The following is a 27330-nucleotide window of genomic DNA, read 5'->3' as shown; positions in this document are numbered from 1 at the left end:
ATATAAATCAAAAGGTTTTTCGTAAACTGGTATTCCCAATGCAGGTGCTCTTGTCAGACTGTCCTTAAGGTTAAGGAATGCCTGCTCTGTTTTCAGTGTGTGTGACACGGTCGGGTTTTGCAGATGACACCAATTCCTGCAAAGGTAAGGCCAGAATAGAAAAACCTGGGATCCATGTCCTGCAGTATCCACACATGCCCAAGAAGGTACGGATTTGCTGTTGTTTCTGTGGTAGTGTCATGTCTGTATGGCCTGTATTCTGTCGGTTGTCAAATATTGTAGCCCCTAGGTTAGACAGTGTCCCAAGTATTTAACCTTAGTCTGGCATGGCTGTAATTTGTCCTTAGCAACCTTGTGTCCTGTTTGTGAGAGATGAAGCAACAACAGTTTAGTATAATTTAAACATGACATAAACGAATCAGAGCACAACAACAAATCATCTACATATTGAATTAGAACATATCCATTGGCAGGTTGAAAAGATTGCAAGCAGTCGTGTAAGGCTTGAGAGAAAATACTGGGGCTATCTATGAAACCCTGGGACAATCGTGTCCATGTATATTGTACCCCCCCTGTAGGTGAATGCAAAGAGATACTGACAGTCAGGGTGAAGAGGGACAGAGAAGAAAGCAGAACATAGGTCAATGACAGTAAAATGGGTTGCAGATGGTGGAATTTGCATGAGGATGACAGCTGGATTGGGCACTATGGGGAATTGGCTCTCAACTACTTTGTTTACACCCCTAAGGTCCTGTACTAACCTATAGCCCCTCCCCCCAGCCTTCTTCACTGGAAAAATGGGACTATTAGCTGGGATAGCTGTACAGATTAAAATCCCCTGTTGTAACAACCTTTCCATTATTGGATAAACCCCTAGCTCTACCTCTGGCTTTAACGGGTATTGAGGGATTTTTGGAGCTTGCCTATTACTTTTTAAATTTACCATTACAGGAGATACATTTGCCATCAATCCAGTGTCCTGTCCATCCTTGGTCTAAAAGTGAACCCAGTATTTGAGATAACATCTCTTTTACTTGGGATGGGCTTTGTTCTAAAACGGTGGAGTGAAGCATTAACCTTTGTGGAGTGTCCAATATATCCCTTACCTCATGCGCAACCTTCTCTGGGATATCTAGGAATATACCATCAGGGGTACAGTAAATGACATCCCATTTTACACAACAAATTCCTTCCCAGTAGGTTAGTAAGAGCATTCATGGCCACTAATTGAGCCGCCGACTGCTGAGAGTTTCCTACATTCTGCTGGTATCCTTTTGGTGTGAACTTATGAATTTTTTTATTATTTGTCCCCCTATTTCTCTCTTGACAGTATCTACTTATGTGTCCTTTCTGGTTGCATGTGTAACATCTTATGTTGGAAAGTTGTCGTTGTGTAGCTTGTTGTGCATGGAGAGTTTGTGGTTGCGTGTGGAATGAGGTTTGTGGCTGTATATGTTGATGTGTTTTGTTGTTGTATATGGTAGGGGTTGGGTGGCTGTGTGTACATTCCTTCTAAAGCTTGAAAGCCAATGGCCATTAGCTTCTCACTTTGTGTTTCTCTCTTCCTGAGGATGTTTTTATCATGTTCTATAGCTGACTCCTGGGGGCATCTACAGTAATTCCTCTCCAGTTAGGCTGAGAGGTTTGAACCCTGGTCTTTAGAGTGTCTTAAAGACCATCCATAAGTACCGTGACACTACTTCCCTGTGGTGTGTGTTGTCTTTTATATTTTCTATGCCTGTATATTGGGTGATTGTCAGCAGTGCTTGGGTAAAATAATCTGCTGCAGAATCACTATCCTTCTGCCTGATGGTGAAAATTTTACTCCAGTTCACTACCACTGGAAAATATGCGGCCAATTGGGTGACTATGCGTATAATGTTACCTTGGTTGTTCTCATCAGTTAAGGGACTATCTCCATTCAACACACAATCAGTGATAAACTTTTTCACATCGGTATTGGATGGAAGACAAGCCCGTAATACCACTCGCCAATCTTTGTTGGTTGGCTCATGAGCATTACCTAAAGCTTTTATAAATTTTTGGCACATAGCTAAATTATTTTCTAGGGTCGGGAAATTCTGTCATTATTGAATGTAATTCTGCACTTGTCCATGGACAGTGCATTGCTACATCCCTTGTGGGTACTGCACCATTTCCGTGCGGATTCCCATTGGCAACAGTTACTGTCTGAACAGGATGGACACCTACCACTTTGCTATTTTTACGGTTATTTATGGGAACTTTTACCTTAGTACTCTGGGAGTTCAATCTGTTACTACTACGCACTGTATTACCTTCATCAATTTCTACTGTTGGTATAACTGATGGGATCCCTTCTGCTGATACAGCTGGTTGGATCACTTCCCTTTCTGGGTTCAGTGCTGTGTCTAACAGATTTACTGCATATGCAATGGCTGACATTTCAACTGGTTCATCATCTACACAAACATTTTCCTTATGATTACTCAGGATAGGGTACAAATTAATTGTTACATTTTTATAATTTTTAGTATCGGCTGTATCATCACCTTCAGCCGCATAGGGCGGTGGAGGTGCGCATGCGCAAATACCTATACCCTTAGCTCCACTACCTTGCGGTGCGTGTACGCTACTTTGTGGTGCGCACCTGATGGTAACTAGCGCCGCGAGCGCGCTCCCTTGAGGTGCGTGCGCAACACTGTTTTGCATCGCGTGCACACCCTTTTGCGTAGTTCTCACAACGCTACTTAGCGGCGCGAGCACACCACTCAACCACGTGTTCCCCTCATGCTGCCATAATTTCAAACAATCGTTATACTTTACTCATTTCTTTAGAGATTTTCTTTAGAGATTTCACCACACAGATGCTATCTCTAACATTATTCAACACCTCCACATCAAAACTGCCAATTTTAGGAAAAGGTTTCACACATCTCGGTCATCTTAACCCATACATCACAGTACGCAGTTGCATACGCACCATACTTTGTATACATTATATGCCTTGCCGACCCTTTCGGCCCTTCCACAAGCAGCACATCGTCGACCATTCCCAGCGTCTGCTTAGCACTAATCTGGGAAAATGCTAGGCAACTTATCGCTAGTGAATGTGGACCGGTGAATGATTCCAATGGAGCTACTTTCACGCACTCCTATACCGTTGTCCACAACCGGCCCGATAACTGTTATGGACAGAGCGCACAACGAGGAACAGAATAATGTCTTATACAATTATAATATCTTTCCGGACACCTTTCAGCCCTTGTCCGGTAGCTCACCCTTTTGGAGTACTCACCCCTGTTAGAATTTAAGTGTTCCAATAACACTTACCCTTTCCAGTGATTTCCTCCACTACAACCCAAGTCACAATCACGGTCTACCCAACCGTGCGGTCTAGTCGCAGTGTCCAGAGAACCTAATTGATCAATGGGCTCTGCGACAACTATTGGAAGCCGAATTTCGAAACCCCCTAGTTTTCTTCAAGGTACAAAATCCCTGTCCTTGCTGCAATACACCTGATATGCGTACACACTCAGTAGCTTTCTGCCTCGTCAAACACCTACCGAGTCTTTAGGTCTTTACACATGGTACCTAGCCTAGGCCCCACACACAGTAGTAGCCTCTATCACGTTACAATCACACGTCTGCTTTCATACACCTTTAGTTTTCTGCGCAAAAACTAGACTTTTCGCTAATATGGCAGTATGATTCAGAGGTTTTAAACAATAATCACAGTAATAACGCTATCAATACAACAATACTATCAGAACGATTGTTTGAACACATGGCAGCAATACAGGAAATGCGTATACGCTATTGTGCGACTCGCAATCTAGCGCCAAGACAGACAATGAAAGAAACTTTTCTCTCCTGCCCCAGGTCCTAGTCAGCGCTCCTTGAAATCACATAACGGATATCGCGTTCACAACACCAGAAGGTGCAGGTTTTGAACACAGTGCGTTCTTTCCTGCTTATGGCGCCTTCCACCCTTTGGTGCGAAATCGAGATCTGTATGCTATTGTGCGACCTCATGGCAGTGTGACCTCCAAAACCATGAACCCCCAACTATTGATACCCCTAAATCTATATACCCAAAATGTCGCTGTTTAGTGCTACAAGTCGCATAACAAATAATTGCTTTCCAGACTTATATTGTGGTTCCAAAGCACAAAAATTCACACGCTTTGATCTAACAAAATTAGTGCAGAAGACAATTAAATACAAATGGTACAAGCCGATACATACGCGTGCGCACTGGTCCCAGCATACAGTCGTCTCTCCAGAAGCCTGTGGTCATCCAAGAAGAATGGCTGTATACTACAACCAGTGAGCAGGCTATATACCTTACAGAACAAAGAAAATAGTTAACAGGTTTCCATTGGGTCTTGCTCCTGGACATTCTGGTATGATGCAGATCATTGGACAGTTCATACAGCATCACTGTGGGTATGTCCCAGTTACTCAGATGTTGCTTTATTGTGGTTCCCGCCGAAGAACTGGTTTAAAACTAGTCAAAAGACACTACATACAGGTTTACATTCTAACCACTAATTTCATATAGTTCATAACTTGCAGACGCATGATGCGATCTCCTTGCCAATAGAACCGGAGATCTGCAAATAAATAGTGAATTAGAATGGTACCAAACAGGGACGGTTCTAGGGGGCGGCTAACCGGACCATCGCCCGGAGCGCCGACCCCTGGAGGGCGCTACTGAGTCCCCATATAAATATTTAAAAAAAAAAAGGAAGGAGTCCTGAGCGCTCAGCTCAGATGCTGGCCGGCTGTGCGCGGCGCCACCGCTGCGTGACGTCAGAGGTCACGCAGCGTCGCGCAGTGCTGCCCAACGCCTCCCGTCCTCCTTTAGCCACACCTGCGGCAATTATGCAGAGGAGGACGGAGCGCAGCAGCGTGGCTGTGGGGGCTAGTGTAGTGACAGGCAGCCAGCCGGGCCCCTGTGTAAAAAAGAAGCCTTGCTGCTGCAAGCCTGCACCCCCAAACAGAGACTGACAGTCTGGCTGACTGTACCTGCTGGAGCACCCCTCGCTTCTGGTTGGAGGAGACTGGTCTGCAGTATTGGCCTGGGTGAGTCTCCTCTTCTATTTTGGTATGGTGTTGGGGGGGGGCCTTGGCTGAAAGTGAGTTTATTCCTGCAGGGGGCTGGGGCCAGGGTTGGCCATAAATGTTAATTGTTTTATGTTGCTGACTGTTGGGGCCCAGCCATGAAAGATTTATTTTTTTCCTGTGGGCCTGTGCTGGGCCATGAATGGTATTTATTTTATAGTACCTGTGGTGTTCGGGGGCCCTGGCTGAGCCCTAACACCACAGAAATAGAAAAACATTCATGGCCCAGCAAAAGCCCATAAGAAAAAATATATTAAATGACCAACTCAATGCCGGGGATGCCGAGATTGAAAAAACGGCCCGGGATTGGCATCCCTTGTGGCAGCAGGCCTTACCAGCTGCAGCCGCTGCCCGTTATCCCCTACCCCGCTGTGGAGGATCATCTTTACAGCTTCCTGGCTATCTGTCACGGACCTCCGCTGTAATACCAGTGTGGGCGCCCTTCTCATCTCTCCTCCCCTGCTCTAAAAGCTAGCTGCCGGGCTGCCTGTCACTGACCTCCGCTGTAATATCAGCGCAGGCACCTGTTCTCAGCTTTCCTCCCCTGTCCTGTGAGTTTCCCTTTCTGAAATTTGAACTATGGGTGGGATGTGCTAACCTTGCGGAGTACATCCCGCCATGCTTCACATACCTACTGATAGCATATGCACAGACATATGCAATCAGTAGCACAAAGGACAGCTCTTCCGATAAGAGCTGTCGTTTGCAATCTGCGCTGTGTAGTGGACTTCCGGGTTTATGACCCAGGAGTCCATAAGCGCATGCGCAGAGTGACGCGGCGGCCACGGGGCATGCTGGGAGGGATCCGATCGGATCCCTCATAGCAGCGCAATGCGGTAGACGCCCAAAGGCTTCCCCCTCTGCATTGGATCCCTGGTGGCCAGGTGATGATACATACAGAAAATGTGGTAAAACACTGAAAACGTACTTCCCGGCCTATGTCTCTTTGAACAAGCTGCCGGGCTGCCAGTCTATGATCTTCCCTGTTACACAAGTGCAGACGACCATTCCCAGCTCTCCTCCCGTCCTCTAGGAGCCAGCTGCTCGGCATTCTGAGACTGTGGTATGTTTTTTAATGCAAATGTGTAACTGTATATGAATATATGTATACCTATTGATATGAGTGTATGTGTGTATATATTTAGCTATGTATATGTGTATATGGTATCTGTATTTGAGTATATGTGTCTCTGTATGTACATCTTGTTTTCGTTTCTAGATATTTGTGTACCTGTGATGAATTGGGGGTGTTCCAAATGGACACACCCCCTCCCTGATCGGTCGCACCCCCTTTCCGGAAGCACGCGTGCATAGGAACGCCATATATGGAAACTTTTTTTGGGGGGGGGGTGGCGCAGCTAAGAAATTTCGCCCTGGGCTCCACAATGTCTAGATCCGGCCCTGGTACCAAACATGATATGTCTACTAGCTTATGTACCTTAAATATCGTATACATTACATTTCACAACATAAGTATTCACTAATAAAACCTCTAATATTAAGCGTGATGCTTGGGAACCTTTTTATAAGTCATTGCATGTGTGGGATATTGTGTAAAGACGCTAGTATGCGTTGTGCGTCTATGTGTTTTGTACTTTGATAAACGGCGCAACTGTGCGTTGTGCGTCTTGTATATTTTATTTGTATTATTTAATGTGCGTATAGGTTTTGATAGGACTTTCAACAATATGCGGTAGCAAAGCAGACGCACGACGTTAATAATCAAATATAGCATCGTACACAATGGTTTCGTGCTGACGACGCAAGATGGCGTCGTCAGATATTCATTTAAGATTTGGTCTCAGCCAATCATCCGGCTTCGACAACACACTAGCCACATGTGATCCTATAACAATCAAAGGAATAGGGAATTAAGTGGTGACAGCTATAAAAGTTGGAAGTCACTACCCGCTTGATATTGGACTAAAACTAAAGTCACAGAAATCCAAGATGTGCTTTGTGTACCAGAGATGGGAACAAGTCTCATAGCCATTATGGTTCCTAGCACAAAGAGGTCACAGAGTTAATATCGTAATAGGAAAGTGCATTGTACGGAACAGAAAAGAGACCGTAACAGCAACAGGTACCTGATGCCATCCATGGCACACAGCAGTGTTATCCAATGATGACAACAGCAACAGTCTTTGGAACTTTGGCACAGAAGATTTGGTCACCTTGGATCGGCAGTGTTCAAAAATTACTGAACAAAATAGTTAGATGAATATAAGTGATGGATGCAGAGAAACCTGTATGTGAAAGCTGTATAACAGAAAAACAAAGCCATCAGCCATTTTCAAAGTCAGCAAGCAGGGCTGAAGCCCCACAAGAGTTAGTACATACAAATGTGTGTGGTCCAATGGCAGTCAAGTCAGTAAGTGGATACATATACTTTATGTTCATTGATGACTTCACAAGAATTACACACACATACTTCATAGTAAAAAAGTTTAAAGTAGTAAAGAAAATTGTAGACTACCAGAGACTTGTAGAAAAGTAAACAGGTCACAAACTAAATACATTAAAATCCAACAATGGAGGAGAATATCTAAGCAAAGATGTGGAATTCTTCCTAAAGGAGTTGAACAACAATTGAATATTGCGTATACTCCTGAACAAAATGGTGTGAGTGAGCGAGTAAACCGCACACTAGTGGAGAAACTTTGTTGTATGCTGAAGGATGCAGGCCTAAACAAGCCATTTTGGACGGAAGCAATGTCCACAGCAGTTTACCTGAAAAATTGTTCTCCCACACTTACTTTAAAACATAAAACACAGAATGAGGCGAGGAGAGGAAGAAAGTCAAAATGTAAAGAATCTCACAGCAGCCACACTGCATGTGCGCAAGTCCCGGAGCGAGAGAGAAATTCTCTTGCTCCGGAGCTCTCTACAAAGGGGCCGGCTGTCGATGTTGATCGACAGCTCGGCCCGTTTTGTAGGGGGGGTGGTTTCACAAACAGAGGCGTTCCTTAAGGAACACCTGCCGTTTTGTGGGCGGCCGCACTGACATCAGCAGTGATGTCAGGGGGGAGCTTCCTGTTCGATCAGAGCAGGAAGCTCCCTGGGGCTTGCGGCTGCCGAGACCCAACCTTAGGGTCTCGTCGCAAGCCCTGATGGTCACGATGGTCTTGACTATTGCGACCATCAACCTGGTCGGTTGCTAAAGCTGTGGGTGGTAACCCACAGCTTAGCTAGCGACCAGGAGGGCGCACTTAAAAATAGAAGCGGCCGCCCTCATTCAGAACGAGCGCTCGCTTCTTGCGAGCACCTCTGAATGAGGGCCTATGTACGCATGATAAAAGAGAGAAGATAAACCTGGATTCAAAGTCCATAAAGTGTATCATGTTTGGTTACTGCCATAAAAGTAAAGGGTACAGACTCTGAAATCCAAGTACCAAAAAGCTTGTCAAGTCAAAAGATTTCATATTTAAAGAAACAGCAAAAATTTAAGAAAATCTAGAATTTTAAGTGCAGAGCAAGTACAGTATCTGTCACTGGATATGCCAGCAGCTGGAGACATACCTTAACCCGGTGTCTACTAGTGTAGACATCCGACCACAAAGAACTTCTGCAAGATCAAATATTGGAAAACCACTGAAAAGATACGATGACCAATTCGAAAATATTTCTTTCAGTAAACCTCAAGACATCCAGAAACCAAAGTCAAGAACTGACTGGTGGCAGTGGAAGTCCAAAATAGACAAAGCGACTTTGCATAAATTGAATTTTACAGGTGTGGAAGGCATTGACAATGTTGAGAGTAACAGCAGTTATGAGTTCATGAAGAAACAGACTATTGATATGGTCTGCACAGTGGGTGAGAGGAGTCTCGCTGATTTATCTATCAAGAAAATGTGGACTAGAACAATTCGAAATGAAGAGGTTCTCTCGCTTGGCTAAACCACTATTTTTTTTTTTTTAGGTTGCTACAAGAAAGCTGAAAGTAAAAGTTTGTGTAACAGTTGAAGCCGGAGAGAGCTAGTGTGCATATTCTATATTGGCTTCTTTAGGGAGGCCTCAATCCCTAACCAAGATGGCCACCATCTATAATACTGTGCATAAGCAGTGCAATCTTGTCACTGTGTTAGAGTGCCACAGTGGCACAAGGCCGTGTCTCACTTAGCTCCAGAGAGACCCAGCTATTATATTACTGTGTGTTCCATTCTGCTACAACCACTAATACAGCTTCCATCCTGCATCGCTACCCGCACACAGTCAACGGCTGGTGACCTGTATATTCTGCTAAAGCTCTCCTCCATGCTGGGATTCTGTGGGGCCTATTCACCATAACTAAAATGGCCTTTACACATGCGGATACTGTATCATTTTTGCCTTCTTGATCAATACACAAGTGTCTGCCACGGACAATATTTCCCTGTCACTGTTTGCTCACTGACTCGTCTTCTTACCAGTAAGCATAGATTAACTCCTCTTCTGATTATTATCAGCAGGGATTTTCCAGCATTAGGTTTGTTGTGTAAATGTACCTCAGCAGCTGCCTTGGTAGACAATGAAGTGCACAGTTTAACATTTTATTACAGGTTTTGGCTTTTCTCCTAAAACACTGCTCGGTTTAGCCTCATTTACTTCTTAAACTAATCATTTGGACTGTCTTTATTACAGAATTTATTATTATATTAGACAAAGTGCACCTTTACCACAGAAGTCCATCTTGTCATTGGAAGTACAGGTAACAGGAGGGGTCTCTGACACCTCTAAACATCCTGTTCTTTTGGAGGGAGTTAAAAGCTGTACACCTCCCTAAGAGCGGGATGTACTATTACTGTTTGCTGCAGTGTTTGCCATTTTCTGCTCCGGTAGGGCTGTTTTGTTAATTTCGGGGATGTACTATTAAAAGTTTTGTAAAAAAAAACTTCCACTTGTAGAAGGCGATTTTAGTGCTGTTCAACTTGTTATACTTTTTTTTCTCCTGAAACTGTCTTTTTTTGTTAAAGGTAATGTTTATACTGTGTTTTTTTTTTTTTTTAAAGCCGTTTACTCTTATTTTTTCTTTTTCACCTCAGGAAATCTATGTCAGCAATCAGTGGCCGTTTAGTTTGTTTTTGTAACTAAATGTGACTGTTGGAGGCAAAGGGTGGCTGGGTATGGCAGTAAGTAACTCATGGTGGATAAAATTGACACATGCATAGAATACAGGGAAAGGAGTCAGTGACAGCATCTGAAAAATAAAAATAGTACATATGGCAAAAATACAGCGGCTGAAGAAGACAAAAAAACAGCATGATCAAAACAATGAGCCCGAAAACAAAAACAACAATAATTAGTACATCCCACCATAAATGTACATTTACCTTGACTCATACTTGCCAACTCACCCTGATTGTCAGGGAGACTCTCTGAAATAGTAGCAATCTCCCAGACTCCCTGAAAAGTCCAGCAATCTCCCTGATTGCACCTTACCCCCATTATGTAGCAGTTATATTAAAAATAATAATAATAAAAAAAAATAATCAGATTTATACATTAAACTGGGATCATTAGTATCATTTCCCTGCATTGGTTATAAGGCACAATGATCCCTATGGCTACATGCATTTTCTGAAAAGCATCAGTGTAGATCTTACTAACTTCTTTGGGTCTTATTTACATTTGGATGGAAATCAATTTTAAGGCACATCTCTCAGAAGTAGCAGGACACGTCCACTTTACCGCCACGCTCATAGGTGCTGCTTTCACAGCCTCCCTGAAATGCTTTTTGAAAAGTAGGGCTTGACTCTGACAGTGAAAAATATCGTTTACATATGCAACTCAACTGCTCCCGTTGGAAGTGAAAACTCTGTACCGCTGGTTTGCAGAGATCTGTAAACACATTTGCATAAAAAAGGGGCATAACATCTCATCCAAGAGCCTTGGCACTACGCTTCTGTCTTTATGCCCTTTCATAACCATGTCTTATATTCTGCTGAACAGTGTTATTTTCCATGCTATTGCCTCACTCCCATTATTATTACACTAGCAGTATTCCATTTCCATACCTTCCAATTATCTGGGAAAAGTCTTGATTTCATCAAGTAGCTCAAGACATCTGACCAGATTCCAGAAGAGTTGGGAGGTGACGAGTGACCCTCCAATGTTATGTATGCCAGAGGCAGGTGTATACGGTATTAGCGGTGGTGTTTTAAGAGGAAGTAAAGGGGCTCTGAGAGGCCCAGTGTTGTGTGACCGCGCCCCGTCTCAAAATACATTCCCTAAACGTGGCACCCTCACACTGCCCCGAGCAGGAACATGTAAAAGTAGGGGGATCGCTCTCTCTATTGTCTAGCATTATCTCCTACTAATATTACAATTAGAGCTCGCATCCGCGAATAAGTACGGCTATGCTTATACAAACTATGCCCAAGCCGCACCGCAAAAATACAAAAAATTAGCGGAACTGAACATGTGACCTCAACAAAATGCAGCCCCTAGCCTCGTTGTTTAACCCACGACAGGCTTACTCAGCCACCTGTTCTTCTTCTTGCTTGTGGTGTATTCTCTTCCTATTTGTTCTTACTATCATCTACTATTATTACTCTGAAATGGAGCCTTTAGTTATCTCACCAATAGCATATTGCATGTTTTCCAAGAAAAATAGCAATATTAAGCATGCTTGCCTACTTTTGAAAAAGCATTTCAGGGAGATTGTGAAAGTAACACCTACAATATGAGCGCTACGGTAATGTGGACATGTTCTGCTACATCTGAGAGGCGTATCATAAAACTGACTTACATCCAGATTCAAACAAGCCCAAAAGCAATTAATAAGATCTATTTGTTGATGAAAACACACTAATACTCTTCAGGAAATGTATTTAGCCACAGGGATCATTGTGCCTTATAAGCAATGCAGGGAAAAGATACTAATGATCCCATTTGAAAAAAAATATAAAAAAAATAAATTATAATAATATATAAGAAGAAAAAGCCGGCACTCTTACTTGAAAAAAAATGTTTCTTACCCCGTTGCCCTCTGGATGTAACCGCATACACACTGCAGGTAATGATCAAGAGACCAGTAACCGGCGGCACTGAAGGCTTTGTAAATAAAGACGACACACGCTAAACGGCAGTCTAAATCGACGTTTCAATGCTGACGCATTTTCATCAGGATTTTGTGTCCTGATGAAAATGCGCCAGAATTGAAACGTCGATTTAGACTACCGTTTAGCGTGTGTTGTCTTTATTTACAAAGCCCTGAGTGCCGCCGATTCCTGGTCTCATATATATAATCTTATTTTTAATAGAACAGCTTCATAATGGGGGTAAGGTGCAATCAGGGAGATTACTACACTCACCTCCGTGTTTTGTTTTCGTGAAGGTTTTTTTAATGTCCTTGTGCAGACTTGGAATTGCTGTTCTAGCGAAGTGGAATCTAGAAGGGATCTGGAAGCGAGGACACAGGACCTTAATTAACTGTTGAAAACCCACTGCAGTAATGGCGGATACTGGACGCACATCTAATACCAGCATAGCTGTTATGGCGTCAGTAATCTGCTGTGCAAATGGGTGATTGCTGTCATACTTGTTTGCCCTTGCAAACAATTGTTTAACAGTTAATTGTTTTTTTGGAGGATATGCTACAAGTAGTCTTCCTCCTGGTCCCCTTCTGGGATGAAGATCCACTGACAGCAACAGCAGCAGCAACAGGCATAGTCATCAAGGATCCTTCTGAGGAATCACGGATAGGGATTGTATTTTATTCATGTAATATTTTAACCCCTTATTAATTAGCCTTACACATCTGTACTTTACACTGCACTGTCACTCTTTTTCCATTTTTCGTGTGATGCCCTGGGGGGTTCCAGGGCTGAACGTTTTTCGGGGTGCACTGCGCCCCGGACGTAAACCCCTAAGTGTTAAGGACTGCTAGCGACAGAGAAGCCGTGACGTGGCCTAGCAGCTTCCCATGTATTTGCAAATGCATGCAACCAATTTCTCTGAATTTCTATGACCATATAGTCTTCATATATTGTTGCAAGTATTATGCAGTGTGCTGAGGAACAATAGGGGGTTAAACCCCCCTCCTTTTTCTACTTAGTATGACCCCTCCCTTTCATGCACCTGATTAGTACTGCTAGGGTAATGTCTAAATCCCCTTCATGGAGAGGACCCTGCTGTCATCAGCCAGTGTCCAGCGTCATTCCCTGCCATCCAAGTGGGCATAGAAGGGGAATATAACCATGTGGCGAGCGTAGCGAACCACCGTGCCCGAAGCGTGGCGAGCCCGCGAGGGGACAACAAACCTGTTTAAGTGGGGACAAAGTACTTCTTTAGCTGGCTGTCATGGGCAGGAACTGCACTTCAGCCCTCACTCACGTCACTTCCAGGTCCCTAGCGCGAAGGGGAAATAAGCTCAACCGTACTGCTAGATTGATTGAGCAGCTGCCATTTTTGTTTGTAAGTATGATATTAAGGCAATATCAATGATGCATTGACAATAGAATAAAGCAGTTCTCCCATTATTCAGGAATGGGCTGTGTATAATTCTGTAATTTATATGTAGTGGAATACTGTTAATTGCAATATATACAGCTTGTTTAATTTAGATAACACTGATAGACAAATATGAGAGAGACCCATATGTAATAGCCTGCGAATTGCAGAAATCGTTGCGTTTCCGGCGATTTAGCGCAAAGGCCCATATTCAATTAGAAGCGAAAAGCTGCGATCTGCGAAAAAAGCTTTGCTGATGCGATGTTTGACACATTCCCGCTTATTGCCCTATTCATGTCCGGAAAGTTTTCGCCTGTGTGAAAACTCCATAGGCTAAAACAAGCAAAAAAAAAGGTTTCTCCACCCATAGGAAGGAGAAAAGATGTGCAAAAGCTCTATTTTGGGCTAAAAAAAAAGTGGGGACTTGGGGCATGATTCAGAGCCGCTTGGTCTGAATCAGGGCGGGGATTTTTAATATTTTTACCAGGAGATGGTCACGATTAATGCGACCATCGGGCTTGCAACGAGACCCTGTGGTAGGGTCTCGGCTCCCGCAAGCCCGAGTGGACTTCCTGCAGGAACTCCACTACTGGCATCACAAGTGATGTCAGTAGGGCCGCCCACAAATGCCAGGCGTTCCTTTGGGATCTCCTGCGTTTGCTCAACCACCCTCCCTACACGACTACAAAACGGGGCGAGCTGTCAATCAACATCGACAGCTGCCCCGTTTTGTAACGACCCCCGGAGCGACTGAACTTCAGTCGCTCGCTTGGGCTCGCGCATGTGCACACTGGACGCGGCACATGTGCAGGGGGCAAGCTTCGACCCGCTTGCAAGCAGGTCTGAATCAGGCCCTTGGTACAGAACCCTTTGGACCCCTCCCCAATGACTATTAAGGGAAAAAAAAAATAAAACTATAAAATTTCAAAATACCCCCTATAAAGGTCACGTACATTTTGGGGTGAAAATGTAAATAGTGCTGGAAAATGTTTCTAAAGTACTGGGTAAGGTGTTTTGGGGGCTGTATGGATGGGACAGGTGTTTTTAGGCTTGCAGGGGGCTGCAGTAGGTCTTTTTTTTTTTTTTTTAAGTAATTTAAAATGCACTTTATTAACACAAAAATATACTAGTGCCCATTTTAATGTACCCCCAATTTAACTAAAAATTTTTAACACCAAAAAAAATGCTTTATCTCATTTTTCCACACTAATGCAAAAGTGCATATAACAGCCCATTGATTAACTAGGTACACAAAACACTTATTAGAGCTATTAATACACTTCTATATTGATTATCAGGGTCACTTAAGCTTTATTTGGGGTAAAGACGGATTTCCCCCCAAAAAAGTGGGCCTTTTCGCTAGTCTCGGCATTCGCACATGCGTGTTTTCGCCTGTTTTGCAATTGAATAGGGCGAAAAGCGGGAGCGCGCATTGCTAAAGTATGCGATAACTTCGCGTACAAACAGGCGAATGAGCCGAAAACATCGTATCGGCGAAACTTTTTCGCAGATGGCGCCTTTTCGCCTCTAATTGAATACGGACCATAGATTTAAAGAAGCAATAATTTACATTTTGCAGGTTTATATCTACGAGCTAAATCACCAGAATTGTGCCGGATCCTGCAACTCGCAGTCTATTAGATATAGGCCTGAATCTGTTCACCACAGAAATCTGAGCAAACAGCAGTACAAGAGCTCTCTCTCTAATGAATACTCTAAAGGTTTCCCTTTTCAATCCTCTATTTAATTCCTCCTTGCAAAATTGAGGCAATGCTGAAGGTCTAACAATTTCTGTGTGGAAGAAAGATTCCCAGGCACAAAGTAAGAAGGACAATCCGATACATATCGTTTGCAAACCTTTCAACATGACCCATTTTCCAGTTGCAGTAACTTGAGCTGAATTAAGTACGGGTGTAAATATAATGAATGAGTTTGGTACTTGGTAATTGGGAATGAATAATGTGAGTAGAAAACAGCGTCACACCGATAGTTAGCTAGTTGTATATCCATTCCAATACTGGGTACACACTGATAGATATATCGCCCGTTCCATGGAACATGCCATATATCTGTAGTGCATCGGCAGTTAGCTACAGATGATATGTCTGAACAACGTCATTCGCAGATCTATCACATCTGCCCTGCAGCACAGCCGATATATCTTGCAGAAACGGGTGACCCGCTGACCTCCCAGGGACCCGCCGGTGGCTGACATCTCAGCTGGGCGGGCAAATTTAAATACGCAGTTGTGATGTCAGCGCAGACACATTGGCCGAATGATTGATGAGCGTGTATGCACTTACCATTCGTAAAGTAGGTTGAGAATATCTAGAGTAAAAAAACTGAGATTCCTGAAATAATTATGTGGTGTGCTATTCTTGCTTTTAGAACCAAACTAAAAGAATGCAACAAGCATCTAAAACTCTGTATAAAGGCACTTGTTAATAAAATGAAAAAGATTAATAAGTAGTTCTTTCCCGAAAACAAAGAAAACGTTAATAATGGATATGCTCCATTCTGTCAAGTTTCAAAAGTGATGAATGTAATACACATAACTGATTAAAAAATGACAATCAAATCTCATTAACGACCATCATAAACATGTTGTGCATGACTTTTGTCTTTAATTGGTATTAAAATACTCCCATTTATATTACTGAGACTAATGCACCCTCAGGCCCCTATTTAACAACGAAGGCAAATACCAGCTGAATTTTTTGTTTAGTATCACTGTGATACTACCGAAAAATTCACTGGTATTTACCAATACTTACCCCTCCAGCGAGGTCCTGCAAGGTCCTCCTTACGGCTGAGCCTGACACTGCCACGGTCCGTCTGTGCATGTGTATGACACGGGGACCCGACAGTGCCTGGAAAGTCAGGTCTCCATTGCCGGCAATGGGGAGCGCATCGCTCTTGCCATCTAAAAGATCTTAGATTACCGCGGTTTGTTAAATCCAGAAAGGTGGCATAACCCCTGAGCCAGTGCTAAAGGGGTTATGCATCGTTGTGTAATAGGGGCCTCATTCTCAATCTCCACACTCACTTCCTCGTTTCATTTGTACCCTCTTCCAAATAGAATCTAAGCTCTATAATGTTTTCATATCCACATTTGGTTACCATACAGTCAGAGATGTGGAGCAAAGATCCACCATAATAATCTGGTCAGATTCCAACGCCATCAGTATTTCTTTATGCAGTACCAACAAAAATGATAACTTCATTATTTTTCAGAAGACTTTGACTTTACAGAAAATGGTCTGCTTACATCTCTGGACACAGCAAACAAAATGTACCAAATATGGCCAAAATAGTAATGCAAGTGCTCGCCCCCTGAACTCAGTGTAAATAAAACCTCTGCCATCCCCTATACATGTAATCCACTTACTGTATTTATTACCCCTGACTGTTTGTGCAGTCTGTTCAGAGCAGTTAGAAACACACCGTGCTGTGAGCCACAGCCGTGACTCGCTCTGTGATAATAGGGCAGATATTCCTTTTGTACAGGTCATAGGAAAGGAACACTGAGAACATAGATGTTTATATATTTGTGTAATGGGAAAGATATAGTTGGAAAGTTAGGGACTAAAATGTAAAATGAAAGGATGCGGTTTTAGTGAACGATCATGAGAGTGAAAAAAGGGTGAGCGAAAGACATCAAATTAGCTAGAGAAAGTGCAGGAATAGGATAAACAACGTGGTATACAATACTGCAGTATTTACAACATATGAAAAAAGGTAAAGAGGGGGAATATACAAGAAAAGGGAGGGAGAGAAGAAAAAAAAAGGGATGAGAAAAAAAAAGGCAAGAGAAGAAAGGAGGAGGAAAGCAAAAAAAATTTAAAATAAGAGAGAGGGGAAGTGGAGAAAAAGGGTTAGGAGGGGGCAAAATGAGGGGGTACAAAAAGGGGGAGAGGAGAGAGGAGAGAAAAAAAAGGGGGAAGAGGGGAGAAACAGAAGAAGAAGACAAAAATAATGCCGAAGAGAAATGAATGGGGAAGAGGGAGAGAGAAAAAAAAAAAAAGGGAAGAGAAAGAAGAAATAGGGGAAGAGGGGAGAGAGAAAAGAGGGGTATAAGAAATATCGATATTAGGGTCTTGTGAGTTAGGTTTCTCATAGATATAAGTTATAAATCTGCTGCCAGATTTATTGTAGGACTTATCACATGTCAATAGAGCAGTGATTATCAACCTTTGCAACTTGAGGCACACTACACAAGATTTTAAAATTGCCAAGGCACACTATCCGGCGATGTGGTGTACGCGACCAATGCAGAAATAAACATTGGCCTCCACAGGAATAAAAACACACACTATATTGGCCTCCACAGGAATAAAAACACACACTATATTGGCCTCCACAGGAATAAAAACACACACTATATTGGCCTCCACAGGAATAAAAGCACACACTATATTGGCCTCCACAGGAATAAAAGCACACACTATATTGGCCTCCACAGGAATAAAAGCACACACTATATTGGCCTCCACAGGAATAAAAGCACACACTATATTGGCCTCCACAGGAATAAAAGCACACACTATATTGGCCTCCACAGGAATAAAAGCACACACTATATTGGCGTCCACAGGAATAAAAGCACACACTATATTGGCGTCCACAGGAATAAAAGCACACACTATATTGGCGTCCACAGGAATAAAAGCACACACTATATTGGCCTCCACAGGAATAAAAGCACACACTATATTGGCCTCCACAGGAATAAAAGCACACACTATATTGGCCTCCACAGGAATAAAACCACACACTATATTGGCCTCCACAGGAATAAAACCACACACTATATTGGCCTCCACAGGAATAAAACACACTATATTGGCCTCCTCAGGAATAAAACACACTATATTGGCCTCCTCAGGAATAAAACACACTATATTGGACTCCACAGGAGTAAAAGACACAACAGTACAAGTGCGCTGAGCTAACCGCCGCGGCACAGTGGTTGAAATACGCTGCAATAGAGTGATAAGTCCTACGACTCATAAGATGCTGGTTTTGTTAATTAACAGTCAGAATTACCGTGTTTCCCCGATAATAAGACCTACCCTGAAAATAAGCCCTACCCTTACTTTTGTAGCCCGGTCTAAAATAAGCCCTACTTCGAAAATAAGCTCTTTTTGAGCTGGGAATGCTGCAGAGACCAGCGTTCCCAGTCATGCAGTGCGCGGGTGACATCATGACGTCAACCGCGCGCTGAGGATCCTGTGCGGCCGCGCCTGCTGGATCATATTAGATCCAGTCAGCGCGCAAGTGAGAGGGACATCCCGGACGGCGGCGACTCAGGTAAGTACCGTACTTGCACTGCAATAAGGGGGCCTGCATAAGGGGCACTGCTACAGGGGGGGCCTGCATAAGGGGCACTGCTACAGGGGGGGGCCTGCATAAGGGGCACTGTTACAGGGGGGGGCCTGCATAAGGGGCACTGCTACAGGGGGGGGCCTGCATAAGGGGCACTGCTACAGGGGGGGCCTGCATAAGGGGCACTGCTACAGGGGGGGGCCTGCATAAGGGGCACTGCTACAGGGGGGGGCCTGCATAAGGGGCACTGCTACAGGGGGGGGCCTGCATAAGGGGCACTGCTACAGGGGGGGGGCCTGCATAAGGGGCACTGCTACAGGGGGGGGCCTGCATAAGGGGCACTGCTACAGGGGGGGGCCTGCATAAGGGGCACTGCTACACAAGGGAGGCTGCATAAGGGGCACTGCTACAGGGGGGGCCTGCATAAGGGGCACTGCTACAGGGGGGGGCCTGCATAAGGGGCACTGCTACAGGGGGGGGCCTGCATAAGGGGCACTGCTACAGGGGGGGGCCTGCATAAGGGCACTGCTACAGGGGGGGGCCTGCATAAGGGGCACTGCTACAGGGGGGGGCCTGCATAAGGGGCACTGCTACAAGGGGGGCCTGCATAAGGGGCACTGCTACAGGGGGGGCCTGCATAAGGGGCACTGCTACAGGGGGGGCCTGCATAAGGGGCACTGCTACAGGGGGGGGCCTGCATAAGGGGCACTGCTACAGGGGGGGGCCTGCATAAGGGGCACTGCTACAGGGGGGGGCCTGCATAAGGGGCACTGCTACACAAGGGAGGCTGCATAAGGGGCACTGCTACACAAGGGAGGCTGCATAAGGGGCACTGCTACACAAGGGAGGCTGCATAAGGGGCACTGCTACAGGGGGGGCCTGCATAAGGGGCACTGCTACACAAGGGAGGCTGCATAAGGGGCACTGCTACAGGGGGGGCCTGCATAAGGGGCACTGCTACAGGGGGGGCCTGCATAAGGGGCACTGCTACACAAGGGAGGCTGCATAAGGGGCACTGCTACAGGGGGGGCCTGCATAAGGGGCACTGCTACAGGGGGGGCCTGCATAAGGGGCACTGCTACAGGGGGGGCCTGCATAAGGGGCACTGCTACAGGGGGGGCCTGCATAAGGGGCACTGCTACAGGGGGGGGCCTGCATAAGGGGCACTGCTACAGGGGGGGGCCTGCATAAGGGGCACTGCTACAGGGGGGGCCTGCATAAGGGGCACTGCTACAGGGGGGGCCTGCATAAGGGGCACTGCTACAGGGGGGGCCTGCATAAGGGGCACTGCTACAGGGGGGGCCTGCATAAGGGGCACTGCTACAGGGGGGGCCTGCATAAGGGGCACTGCTACAGGGGGGGCCTGCATAAGGGGCACTGCTACAGGGGGGGCCTGCATAAGGGGCACTGCTACACAAGGGAGGCTGCATAAGGGGCACTGCTACAGGGGGGGCCTGCATAAGGGGCACTGCTACAGGGGGGGGCCTGCATAAGGGGCACTGCTACAGGGGGGGGCCTGCATAAGGGGCACTGCTACAGGGGGGGGCCTGCATAAGGGGCACTGCTACAGGGGGGGGCCTGCATAAGGGGCACTGCTACAGGGGGGGGCCTGCATAAGGGGCACTGCTACAGGGGGGGGCCTGCATAAGGGGCACTGCTACAGGGGGGGGCCTGCATAAGGGGCACTGCTACAGGGGGGGGCCTGCATAAGGGGCACTGCTACAGGGGGGGGCCTGCATAAGGGGCACTGCTACAGGGGGGGGCCTGCATAAGGGGCACTGCTACAGGGGGGGGCCTGCATAAGGGGCACTGCTACAGGGGGGGGCCTGCATAAGGGGCACTGCTACAGGGGGGGGCCTGCATAAGGGGCACTGCTACAGGGGGGGCCTGCATAAGGGGCACTGCTACAGGGGGGGCCTGCATAAGGGGCACTGCTACAGGGGGGCCTGCATAAGGGGCACTGCTACAGGGGGGGGCCTGCATAAGGGGCACTGCTACAGGGGGGGCCTGCATAAGGGGCACTGCTACAGGGGGGGGCCTGCATAAGGGGCACTGCTACAGGGGGGGGCCTGCATAAGGGGCACTGCTACAGGGGGGGGCCTGCATAAGGGGCACTGCTACAGGGGGGGGCCTGCATAAGGGGCACTGCTACAGGGGGGGGCCTGCATAAGGGGCACTGCTACAGGGGGGGCCTGCATAAGGGGCACTGCTACAGGGGGGGGCCTGCATAAGGGGCACTGCTACAGGGGGGGGCCTGCATAAGGGGCACTGCTACAGGGGGGGGCCTGCATAAGGGGCACTGCTACAGGGGGGGGCCTGCATAAGGGGCACTGCTACAGGGGGGGGCCTGCATAAGGGGCACTGCTACAGGGGGGGGCCTGCATAAGGGGCACTGCTACAGGGGGGGGCCTGCATAAGGGGCACTGCTACAGGGGGGGGCCTGCATAAGGGGCACTGCTACAGGGGGGGGCCTGCATAAGGGGCACTGCTACAGGGGGGGGCCTGCATAAGGGGCACTGCTACAGGGGGGGGCCTGCATAAGGGGCACTGCTACAGGGGGGGGCTGCATAAGGGGCACTGCTACAGGGGGGGCTGCATAAGGGGCACTGCTACAGGGGGGGGCTGCATAAGGGGAACTGCTACAGGGGGGGCTGCATAAGGGGCACTGCTACAGGGGGGGGCCTGCATAAGGGGCACTGCTGTCAATGTTAGTTAAAATAAGACCTACCCCGAAAATAAGCCCTATGGTGTTTTTTGGAACCAAAAAAAAAATAAGACAGTGTCTTATTATCGGGGAAACACGGTATACTACAGGAAGGTGTTTTTAGCCCATGGAAGGTTTTTCATTAGTATGTTAACTCCACTCAGGAGAGGAGATTGGAAGCTCCTAGCGACCTATACCAAAGGCTCATAAATATATCTAATGTCGATACGCAGGCCCAGTGCGATTTGGAAAGCCTTCGGAGATTTGACTTCCAAGATATGAGGTAGCTAACCTTTCCCACATCACACTGCATCATAATTATAGTTATATTGTAGCTAAAATAGCAGATACCAATGTGAACACCCCATATCTTATTAATCATTCTGCAGGGGAAGTTATGCACAATAATTTTGATTTAAGTTAAAAGTGACTTGGACATTCAGTGAAAGTCCCAGATTTAGCTGGTCAGCCAGTCAGGTAACACTTGGTAATGACATCACAAGGGGATAAAAGGAATTGAAGTTTTTTCTCTGGGGTTCAATCTGATCGAGGAAATGTTCCATTACTTCTGCTGTGCCCCCAGTATGGTATGCAATCGGGAAGCTGGCGGACGTAAGCCCAACAGCCGGCTTCCCGACTGCTTTATCCCGGCGAGGGTTAAATGACAGGCGTCTTAGGGTTAGGCACCCTCCCGAGAGACTTAGGTTTAGGCACTTAGAGGGGGGGGGGTGGATCAGGTTTAGGCACTGGGGTGAAGGTTAGGGTTAGGCACCCCTAAGGAGGGTTAGGTTAGCTGATACCTACCTGGGGACAATCGTGATTTTCAGCACTGTCGGCCTGCCGCTGTCGGAGTTTGAACCGCCGGACTTGTGCCCGGCAGTAGTACGTATGTATTCCCCCAATATGGATTTAGCTGCATGTTAATTCTGAAAATGTATACCTTTTTATTTGAAATTGCAACACATGTATGCATCTTGTAATCAGTTCCTTTGTAACATTTTTTTATACCTAAACAATGTACTCTTTTGTAAATAAAGTATTATTAGTTTAATCCATATATGATCCAAAACCCAGTCTATGATGAGACTTGTAGCGCTGTAGGGTAATGCTATAAACTGTTCATAATTGCTAGTAGCAGGGGGCTAACTGAGTGGGAATTGTGTTGGCAGGGCTGTGCAATTGTGATAGAGGTTATGCTACAAAATGTTTATAATTGCTAGAAGCAGGTGGTGACCAATTATCTAAGTAGGAATAGTGTCACCGAGCATGCACATTTGTTATAGAGTGAGGGGACCTGTAGCTGTATCACAGGTGATGGCAGTAAAAGGAACCATTGTATCTTCTAGGTATTCAAAGTACGGTGCTCTGGCCATAGTCAGTGCACACAGCGATACATACTGAGGTCCCTGACGAGAGAGAGAGAGAGAGAGAGAGAGAGAGAGAGAGAGAGAGACAGAGACAGAGAGACAGAGACAGAGAGACAGAGACAGAGAGACAGAGACAGAGAGACACAGAGAGAGAGACACAGAGAGAGAGACACAGAGAGAGAGACACAGAGAGAGAGACACAGAGAGAGAGACACAGAGAGAGAGACACAGAGAGAGAGAGAGAGCGAGAGAGAGAGAGAGCGAGAGAGAGAGAATATGAATAGAGGTGGCATTAAAAAAAAGGATAGGAAGGGGTGGGAAGCATGGCAGCTCCTGGTACAACAGCTAGTTATTTATTATCAGTGCTTCGCCATTTAAATGACAGATTATTTTCAATTTGGTTTCTATATGCAGTTTTCATGCGGTGTATACTATTAAATAATGCCTGTCAACTGCATATCAAAAGATTATAAGACGTATGGGCAACTGCATAGGATTTATAGGTGTTTTCATTCAGTTTATGTGAATAAAAAAAAAAAAGTAAGTATGGCGGAATTAATTGTTTACCAAACCAGCAGATCATGATGTGACCAGGTTTCAGCACTTTTTTTTTGTTCCACTCCACTTTTATATAGTTGCCGTTGTGGTGATATAAGAAGAATTCATGCTAATGGGTTAATTCCTTAATCAGCAAAACTGAGGAGTGCATATAAAAAGCTTCTATACCAGGTGATTTTTCTTACAAGTGAAAAGTGCCTATAAGAGGAACTTCACAGTAAATACAACAATGGGCACAGCTATACAGAATTAACTGTTTATACACAACTATGTAAAGAAATGCGGAATGATTCCAGAATGTACCTGGTCGGTGGCCAATTTAGAACAGAAGCAGAGGCTCGTCCACTTTCTGCAGCAGGGGTAGAGGGGCTGAAAATATGGGGTAAGGCAAGTCAGTAGCTAAACCGACCAAAAACTGTCCCTGCATACTCCAAGCCTTACCCTATCTGCAAACAAGGGAAGCTCTAATCTATTTTGTAGTTTCCTGGAATCGTTCCTATCCCTGTTACTGTTGTTACTCACATCCTGATCATATTGACAAATAATGGGTTCATGCAATGTTTCCATTTGAATAGAGCTACTTCCTTACCTCCAAGACAACTAAAGCTGTGTACACTAAACGACGACAGGCTGACATATTGGGCAGCCGGTACACTCTAGACAATTCTGTGCCCAACATGTCGGCACTAGCTGCATGGGGTTCTCAGCTGCATAGTCAAGTTGGAATGCATCTGATGATGCAGCTTACAATCTACACGGGAGCGCGCACCGCACAACATAGTCTGTACACACTTAACAATTTGTCGAAATCGGGCAAATCGGTTAAAAAAATTTGCTAAGAGTGTACTCAGTTTAACAGTACAGCAATGCAACTATATACAGATGTGTTCATATAACCCGTAGCTCAAATCACTCCAAATAGCCACATTTGAGAGCCACGTACTTTGTGGCTTAGCTGCGCAAGTGTTCCTCCAGAGACATTTTCCTCAAAACATACATCTTATTCACATCACTAATGTAACAAAAGTACAATGCAGGGGGTACAATGTCTACTGGTACTGGCATTTCATGTGTGCGACTAAGTCGCTAATCTGGGTAAAATAGGCAAAAGACAGAGGGGGATATGTATCAAACCTTGGAGGGATAAAGTACCAATAAATCAGCTTCTAACTAACTTTACAGGCTGCTTAACAAACAACAGTTAGAAACTGATTGGTTGGTACTTTAGGTCTCTCCACTTAATCTCTCTCCAAGATTTGATATATATCCAGCAGAGTTTCAATATGAGCGACCGCACAATGCATTGTGCCACGTAGCGTTATGCTTAATCTGCGACTTTTTACCAATTCCTTTGCAAAAAAAAAAAGTACTAATCTAGTGTGTATGGTACAACGTGAGCAACTCTGTATGTGGCTACGATTCAAACAAAAAAGTACAACTCACTACCCATGGTGGAGCATCTAAATCGCACCAATTGTACCGCACCACATGGCACAGAAACGCAAGGTGAATGAGGACAGCAGAGATGTACAGTTGGGGTATACACTAAATTCATTGGATCGGACAAAATATTGTCTAATGGGTAGCCACTTCATATGTTACGAGTATATACCTCTTGCTGCTGAGCAAAATCTTACAAAGCAGAGGTATGAATGGTATACGTGGACGCAATGCCGACCGCCGGCTTCCAGACTACTTAATCCTGGCGAGGGTTAAATGACAGGCATCTAAATCTAGATGCCTGTCATTTTACCGACGCTGGGAGACCAGCGCCCGCGCATCCCGATCACAGGGGTGCTGGGTGCGAACAGCCGCGGGGGGTTAGGTTTAGGGAGGTTAAGGTCAGGCTAGGGGATGGGGGGGCTAGGCACCCCGGAGGGAGGTTAGGCACCTCGGGGGACTTAAGTTTAGGCTATTAGAGGGGGGATTAGGGTCAGGCACGGGGGGGGGGGGGGGAGGGAGGTTAGGGTTAGGCACCCTAGAGGGTTAAGGTGTAAAATTAGGCCCGACAGGCCTCTGTCAGGCTGCTGCTGCCGAGATTTGAACCGCCGGCCGTAAATCATACTGAATTCGTAGTAATGACAGTCTACATATATAATGTATGCAGTGTTTCAACTATAGCCGGGGTGCTTAAACTCGGTCCTCAGTACCCCACACAGTTCGCATTTTCCAGAACCCCTAACGTGCACAGGTGTTTACATTACTCACTGACATTTTAAAAGATCCACAGTTGGAGCTATTTATTTCACACGTGATTCTGTGAGGAGACCTGGTAAACATGCACTGTTTGGGGCCCTGAAGATCGAGTTTGAGAACCTGTGCACTATAGTATAAGTAAATGCACTCCTTTAAACTATAATGGTTTACATGAATTGCCTGCTAGTCATACAGTACATCACGTAATACCACGCTGCAGCTGACAGACGCATGCTAGTGCTATTACTGAGCAGCCAGCCAGCACTGCTCCCTCCCCTCTCCCACAGCACTTACTCAGTGTGGCCACGGTGCCGGACTGGAAGAGCAGACAGTCCTCTCTATTGCGGGACTCCAGCAGCACACCGTAGCACGCCGCCTCCTGTCTGACATGGATCTTCAGCCCCTTGCTCAGAGCCATAGCTGATAATGTGCAGCAGCTCAGTTACTACATATCCCAAAGAGCCGGGACACAGGATGACACTACCAGCCCAGCCAGATGATGCATCTCTGCTCCAGGTCTGCTAAGTAGTAACCACCATAGAGAGCCCAATATGTCTGAGCCTCAGGCAGGACTCTCTGCCCGAGACACGGTCATCGTTGCGCGGCCAGAACTCTGCATCCAGTTACCTTCTCTTCCAGCACCCCAACACTTTGGTGTCGTGTTACTATATCCCAGCAACTGCAATGTAGCTGAGGACGTCCCAGGCGATCCGCTTTTTACAATCTCCGCAGTCCTGGGACAGATCACATACTCAGTCCATTGCCGGGCACAATCTGAATTCGCATGCACAAGTAGAGCAGAGCCGGAATCCTGGTTACTGGGTGTGGAACACACAGCCTAGTAGATGCACATTTCTGCACTCTGAGAGAGATGGGACTAATCTTCTGCAGCCACTGACAGATCCAGATCACCCAACAAAGTTAGTATCACAAAGAAATCTCCACCCCTAAAGTCTAATGGCTCTCCCTGTGCATATATCTTCTATGCCTGTTTATTATTCTCTCAGCACGGCGTAGCTCTCACTTCTATCCAGGGAAAAGTCTTCTTGCTGCCTACCTTGAAGAAGGGAGTTTACTTTTATTTCTTCTTCCTTTCTGTTCCCCCTGACTCCTCCTTTGCAGACTTAGTAGGTAGAAGCAGTTCTGCGCCCCCTAGCGGATGTTTGGCAGAATGGAAAGTGATGTTCAGTAACAATGTAACGAGTTATAAGCTAGCACCCATCTGGCTTCATAAAAATAAACTATGGTACGATAATTGGTTAATGACATACTTAAGGTGCGTACACACTGGGCGATAAAGTGGACGACTGAACGATAATGATATCGTTATCGTTCAGTCGTCCATTTTTAACCCCAAAAAGATGAACGATAACGATGACACGCGTTCCCGCTGGTCGTTCGTCATTATCGTTCATCGGGCTGACATGCAGGCCAACCTGACGATCTCGTCAGGTTGCTGCATGTCAGGGAATGGGGGAGAGAGCCCGGCGCTGAACGATATCGTTAATGATATCATTCAGCGGCTGTGCTCAATGTCATGAACGACCCCGGCACGCCCACCAAAGGGGGCGTGCTGTCAATCAACATCGACAGCACGCCCCCTTTGATCAGACACAACGAGCGAAGGAAAGTCCTTCACTCGTC

The 27330-nt window shown here is 45.9% G+C and overlaps 1 protein-coding gene across 1 annotated transcript in view; it reads right to left on the bottom strand.

Annotated features, from left to right (window-relative positions):
- SYNJ2 (synaptojanin 2) overlaps nt 1-26404 on the bottom strand; it is a 215307-nt gene extending 188903 nt beyond the window's left edge. The window contains exon 1 of the mRNA XM_088457429.1: nt 25981-26404. Within this exon, the coding sequence (XP_088313555.1) occupies nt 25981-26104 (124 nt within the window). The 5' untranslated portion in view covers nt 26105-26404. The remainder of the gene's footprint in view (nt 1-25980) is intronic.
- Between the last annotated feature and the right edge of the window lie 926 nt (nt 26405-27330).

The sequence above is a fragment of the Taudactylus pleione genome, unplaced genomic scaffold (genome assembly GCF_031769625.1).
Source record: "Taudactylus pleione unplaced genomic scaffold, aTauple2 ptg000760l, whole genome shotgun sequence".
NCBI classification, from domain to species: Eukaryota; Metazoa; Chordata; class Amphibia; order Anura; family Myobatrachidae; genus Taudactylus; species Taudactylus pleione.
Note: the sequence above shows the minus strand (reverse complement) of the source record. Positions and strands in the feature narration are given on the sequence as shown.